The 7,122-nt window shown below is 35.0% G+C and overlaps 1 protein-coding gene across 1 annotated transcript; it reads left to right on the forward strand.

Annotated features, from left to right (window-relative positions):
• Positions 1–2,232: 2,232 nt before the first annotated feature.
• On the forward strand, positions 2,233–2,814 carry LOC128034575 (uncharacterized mitochondrial protein AtMg00810-like). Its single transcript, XM_052623125.1, has one exon. The coding sequence runs from the start codon at positions 2,233–2,235 to the stop codon at positions 2,812–2,814; it is 582 nt and encodes a 193-aa protein (XP_052479085.1).
• Positions 2,815–7,122: the final 4,308 nt, after the last annotated feature.

Below are 7,122 nucleotides of genomic sequence, written 5' to 3' on the forward strand. Positions count from 1 at the left end.
GTTCGAGCTACAAAAGGAAGAAACCATGGTTTGACAAAAGGGAGAAACCAAAGAGGGATGCAGGAAAGAAGAAATTTCCACCATGCATTCACTGCAAAAAGTCCACACATTTGGAGAGGTACTACTGTTACAGGCCTGATATTCAGTGTAGGAGCTGCAAGTAGTTTGGTCACATTGAGAAGGTTTGCAAAAACAAAGGAAGAGCACAAGCATAGCAGCAAAATCAAGCTCAAGCTGCTGAGGATATTCAAGCTAAGGAAGAGCATGTCTTCACGGCATCTTGCTTTGCAACCTCAAGCAAAGTTAGAAGGGATTGGTTAGTAGAAAGTGGTTGCACTTACCATATGGCATCTGATGAAGAGATGTTTAAGGATCTCGATAGAAGCTTTGCTTCCAAAGTCAGGATTGGAAATGGAAACCTCATTGAAGCTAGAGGCAGGGGCAATGTTGTAATCAGCACACACTCAAGTAACAAAGTAATTTCAAATGTTCTTTTTGTACCTGATATAGACCAAAATCTGCTTAGTGTTGGTCAGTTGATAGAAAAGGGCTATTTACTTACTTTCAAGAACAACTCTTGTGTTATTGAGGATCCACTTGGTCAAGAATTAATCACAGTAGCCATGACTAAGAGATGCTTTGTGTTGGATGTGAATCAGTTGGAAATGAAGGCATAAACTAGTCTTGCTGATAAAGCTAGTTTATGGCACAAGAGGCTAGGCTATGTCAATTATAGATCACTTGGTTTGTTGCACAAATTGAATTTGGTTGAAAACATGTCCAAGGTTAAAGTTAAAGACAAAGTTTGTGAGATTTGTCAGCTTGGAAAACAAGTGAGACTGCCTTTTCCAGTTAACAAGGCATAGAGAGCTATAGATAAGCTTCAATTGGTCCATACTGACATTTGTGGACCAATGAAGACCTCTTCTTTGAATGACAGCAGATACTTTGTGTTTTTCATAGATGATTTTACTAGATTCTGTTGGATCTATTTTTTGAAACAAAATTCTGAAGTGTTTGAAGCATTTAGCAAATTCAAAGCCTTAGCTCAGAATCAATCAGGGTGTAAGCTAAAGGCCTTGAGATCAGACAATGGCACTGAGTATTTGTCAGAAAGGTTTCAAAAGCTGTGTGAGCAGGCTGGAATTCATCATTAGCTGACAACCATCTATACTCCTCAGCAGAATGGAGTTTGTGAAAGAAAGAATAGAACAATGCTTGACTTGGCTAGATGCCTACTATTTAAAAGCAAACTACCAAGCAAATTTTGGGCAGAGGCTGTGAACACCTTAGTGTACCTGCTTAACAGATTGCCAACCAATGCTGTTAAAGAAAAAACTCATTTTGAAGCTTGGTTTGGACTTAAGCCAACAGTTTCACACCTAAAGGTGTTTGGTTGTGTCTGTTACACTTTCATTTCAGCTAAGAAGAGAACCAAATTGGAGAAAAGATTTGTGCCGGGGATCTTTGTTGGTTATAGAAGCTCAAAGAAAGGCTATAGAGTCTTTGATCCTTCCACAAAAAGGATCATAATGAGCAAGGATGTGAAATTTGATGAGGAAAAGGTATGGAACTGGAATGGTACAGATGCAAGCTTGAGAGAGGAAGATCAGCAAGACAACAATCAGTAACCAGCTAAAAAAGAAGAGCAAAATAGTGATGATTTTGATGATTTACCTGTGAGAGGCACAAGAACCATCATTGACATTTATCAAAGATGTGATGTTGCAATACTAGAGCCTACTAATTTTGATGAAGCTTCCAAAGAAGAGTGTTGAAAAAGGGTCATGCAAGCTGAAATGGAGATGATACATAAGAATGACACTTGAGAATTAGTTGATAGACCAGACCAGAAGAGGGTTATTGGTGTGAAATGGGTGTTTAGGGTCAAGTACAATACTGATGGATCTCTGAATAAACATAAGGCAATGCTTGTGGTGAAGGGATACAGCCAGCAGTATGGGATCGATTTCATTGAAACCTTTGCACCTGTTGCAAGGTTAGATACTATAAGGCTTCTGTTTGCCTTGGCTGCTCAAAAGAAATGGAGAGTGCACCAATTGGATGTTAAGTTAGCCTTCCTGAATGGCCTCCTCAAGGAATAAATCTTCATTGAACAACCAGATGGGTCCAAGGTTCCTAATGAAGAGGACAAAGTCTACAAGCTGAAAAAAGGCCCAGTATGGTCTGAAGCAGGCACCAAGGGACAAGTATGACAGGGTTGATACATACATGTCTAGGCTCGGGTTCGAGAAAAGTGTCAGTGAGCCTACTCTTTATGTGAAGAAATCAGAGAGTGAAACTCTGCTGATTGTGTCACTTTATGTGGATGACTTGTTAGTAACTAGAAGAAAGATAGAGTTGATTGATGAGTTCAAAATACAAATGCAGGATGTTTTTGAAATGACTAACTTTGGGGAAATGACATATTTTATTGGCATGGAAGTAATTCAGACTGATCAAGCTATCTTGATAAGTCAGTATTCCTTTGTTTTGAAGATCCTAAACAAATTTTGCATGCCAAACTGCAAAATTGTTAGCACACCAGTGGCTCAAGGTGAAAAATTAACTAGCAATAGCAACCATGAAAGAGTTTATGAAAGGGAGTATAGAAGCCTTGTAGGTTGTCTGTTCTACTTGACAACTACAAGGCTTGATATCATATTTGATGTTAGCCTTCTGTCCAGATTCATGCATTACTGCGATGTTGTTCATTTTAAAGCAACCAAAATAGTTCTTAGATATGTGAAAGGGACTTTGGATTATGGAGTGAAGTTTGAAAAGGCAAAAGAGCTCAAGCTGATAGGGTATTGAGATAGTGATTGGGCAGGTTCCATCGATGACATGAAGAGCACTTCTAACTATTTCTTCACTCTTGGGTCAGGGGCCATTTGTTGGAGTTCAAAGAAGCAACAAACTGTTGCTCAATCAACAGCAAAAGCAGAGTACATTGCAGTTGCTACAGCTGTTAATCAAGCTATTTGGCTTAGAAAGCTCTTATGTGATTTGAATGAAGATCAAGTTGAAGCTACTGAGATTAGAGTTGACAATCAGTCAGATGTTGCCATAGCAAAAAATCTAGTATTTCATGGCAAGACCAAGCATTTTAAGATTAAATTTCATTTTTTTAGAGAGGCTGAGCAATCAAAGGAGGTTAATCTGATTCATTGCAGCTCAAAAAATCAGTTTGCTGATATTCTCACTAAGTCTCTTGGTGCCACAAGATTTGAGAATTTAAGAAGAAGTATTGGTGTTCGTTGCATACATCCAAGGAGGAGTGATGAACTTTGGCCTGCAATGCAACAACAGACCAGCATTGAAGCTGAACCAATGCAGCAGCAACATTTTGTTCATATGCAACTTGATTTAGTCCTTTTGTAATTTGTATTTAAAGTTAGTGGGATTAGTTGATGATTTGTGTTGATGTAATAGTTGATATGTCAGCTACATTTTGTGTGTAATTCAAGCTTTGTTTTTAGGCAATACATTAGTGGGAGAAGTTATGTATTAGAATTCCTTTTATTCTTAATGAAAACATACATGAAAATCAGTTTTCAGATTTCAATCTTTGCTCAATTCTCTTTGAATTCGATTCTAGCTTTTTTTCTTTTTGTTTTTGCTGCCAAAAGCCCAACAAATAGTGAAAAGTTAATGAGGAAATGTAAGGTATGTTGAGCAAATTGGAGCATGCAGGGAGATCCAGATTTATCCATCTATGGTGATGTATGTAAGATGACATACGGTTTAGGAGCTGACCAGCCCCCAACCAGCATGATAATCAAGGAGTAGTTTCAACGCAAAATTCTATATCATTTAAACCCCATAGAAGTGAGCACAAATTAAGATTTAATGCCAAGCTCGCAAGTAGCTGCTGTATAATAATAGAGTGAGACTTTGGACATGATGATGACGATGATCAGGACTCCATATTGGCGGCGATGCTGGTGCGAGCAGGACCATTGAGAGCATTAGTAGGTGTTCAGTTTAGAGAGGGAGGTGACGCAGACAGCGTGCCACGAGTGTTTATAAAGACATTGCAGGACCGAGTGTTAAAGCAAGAGCAACAGGAAGCGATGCTGAAAAGGTGGCCCCCTGCTCTAGTGTTTGCTTTGGAAAGTGATCACAGCCCATTTTTCTCCATGCCTACTCTTCTCTTTGCCTTTCTACTCAAAGCGGTGGCTTCCATCAAAGCTGCAACTTAATCTATACTCATCATCCCATCCCTTATTTTAAAATCACTTTTCTTTTCAAATAAGTTTCAGATGATGAAGGTCTTTATTATTATATATGTAGCAGTAGCTCATGATGCAGGAGAATTCACTTCATCAGCATACATAGGCTTCCCATCACTAGGAGAGAAAATAATTTATAATGGAACAGAATTGCTTCATCTTTTTGCTTAATTTACATCATGAATAATATGACCACCATTAAATTATGCATAATTTAAATATGGGGCTGAATCATCCAATTAAATTTATTGGTGTAAAATTCACCGAAAATAAATTATTATAAAACGTGGTAGGTAGTTGTCGTGCTCACGATGTGTGTCGATTTGTACGAAAAAATAAAAGGGAGGGTTTAATCTAACGAAGAATAAAAATAAAAAAAAATAAATGAAAATCGAAATTACAATCAAATAAATAGAATGAAATAAGATTAAATAAAATGAATAGACGCTCTAGTCTTATACATGATTTAAGCTCCTACTTTAAACTGATCCGGTACAATGAATTTTATTCTCCAATTGCTAAGTTGGTTATAGTAATCAAGGATGCCTCAAGCCACCAACCTTTCATTATGTAAATTAACTAAGGGAACGCTCGACAACTAATCCTTACAGAATGAAAAACTTTGAAGCATGCATCCACGATTTAGCTCCTCAGTAGCCTAGAGAACTAGAAGGACCTAACTTGAATCAATGGTCTCAACAGCGTGGGTTGTTTAAATCCGAATTGTTACTTCCCTTGACGAATCTAACCACTCAATTAGTCACGTCAATTTGCTCTTCAATAGACCAATTATGACAATTACTAATCGTATCGGTTCTTCCAACTGTACGCCGCACAACACCGAATCAATGAATCTTTTTTGACTTAATGTTATTACGACTTTATGAGACGACTGAACTTATCTCCTAAACGAAAAAAAAATACTAATATAGAAAAATTTTACGTATGGTTTCAAATTTCAGAGTTTTGAAAATCGGATAAAAAATCGAACTAAAACTAAATTCAAACTAATTCATAAAACAAAGAATAATAAAAGAAGAAAATATTAAGGGAATTTTATTAAAATAAAGAAAAGAAAACAAAGTGGCTGTGTGCGCTATTCCGGCCCCCTTCTATTATTCTCAATTGTCTATAACAATAATAATAATAAATGTATTAACCCTAAAACTAAAAAAAGAGTGGTTGTAAGTGTGGCCTCCTCTACTATTCCTCGTAATTATATATTATAATAACAATAATTATAACCTAAATTAATAAAACTCTAAAATGAAAAGAAATAAGATTAAATCAGAGTTAACGGCAATACTCAAGATTAATTCAATATTCAATGTAGGTGTGGTCAAATCTGTTTGTGCAGATCAAAGTGATCCTGATCGAGGCAAATCACAACGAGAGCAAGTAAAAGCAATGACCTTTTATAATCGATATGTAGAAAAGAGAAAAACAGTTCGAGTCAGGCGATGACAGAGACATAAACCAACACAAATGTTTTGAGGAGCGGAACTAACCAACAAAGAAAATGGGTGAGAGAGAATGTCACGGGCCGTGGATCAAACCTGTGACCATTACGTACAGAATGTCCCCTGGAGGTCAACCAATTAAATTAGACTCATTGAACCCACTTGAACTGGCCCGACTCGTAGAATATATGAAGAAACTCATCTACTTTTGGGAACACTTGGCGTGCACTATTTTTTTGTGACTTTTTGTTAGTTCGTAGCTTCTTTCGTTTCGAGTTTGTTTCCGTGCCTTAAAATTTTTTACGAAAATTCTTATTTTTAGAGAATTAAATTGACTTAAGTAAATTTAAACTTAAGAAATCGCCAAAAATTATAAATTTTATGAAACTAAAGTTCTAACCCATAACATTTCAACATACCTTATTCCACCCACTAATCCAGTGACAACATTGTCGTCTAGTAGTTCAAAATCATCACCATCATCTATAGATTCATCAGAATCCCTAGTATTCCCAAAAGAATTAAAAAAAAATTAAAAGTTGGTCTTTTAAAAGAAATTCCAACACCTATTAGTACCTTCATCGCCACATCCCCATATTTACATAGTGATATCGGTTCGGTTTAATTGGGTTTTTAAAATTTTCAAACTGTTCATCACGATTTAATTTGATTCAGTGCGATTTTTAAATTTTTTATATTAATTTTTATTTTGAATTTTTAGAATTATTTTGACAAGATAAGTTTTTATTTTATGAATTTAAAATATAATTTGACAAAATTTAAAATCTTCTTTATAAATATTTTAAAAAATAAATTTTCAAGAACTTTAAAATTATTTTCACTATTTTAAATATAAAATATTTATATTATATCATAAAATTAAAATAAATAATCTCAATTCAATTTCGATTTTTAAATATACATTTCATAAATTATCTAAACGCTTCGAGTGGAATCGATTTTCTGGTTTTTTATTTTTCTTCTGAATCCTACCCACATCAAGCAGGTTGCCTTCCATTATCCATACCTTCGTCGTCGCGCTGCCACCTCCTCCATTATTGGACGCGTGTTGATCATCGACCATGGAGTTAAAATCTAGAGTTTTATTTCTTATTGTATTTGTGAATGAATATATATATATATATATATTTAAGTAAATTCATAGATTTAGTAAGTAATTATGAATTACTTAATTTATATTATTTTTAATATTCAAATTTAATTGTTGATTGGTATTAGCTTGATTAATATAAATATTATTATTAATACAATAGCACATAAGTTCAAGTGCAATGAAATATATTATTTTTTATTTAATAATAAATTTATTATATATATATATATATATGAAAGCTACTCTAGTTCTGTCTGTATAGCAATTTTCGTTTTTTATTCTATTCCATTCTCGGGCTCTTCGTCTACCCGCCCAC

The sequence above is a fragment of the Gossypium raimondii genome, chromosome 2, assembly GCF_025698545.1.
Source record: "Gossypium raimondii isolate GPD5lz chromosome 2, ASM2569854v1, whole genome shotgun sequence".
Lineage (NCBI taxonomy): Eukaryota > Viridiplantae > Streptophyta > Magnoliopsida > Malvales > Malvaceae > Gossypium > Gossypium raimondii.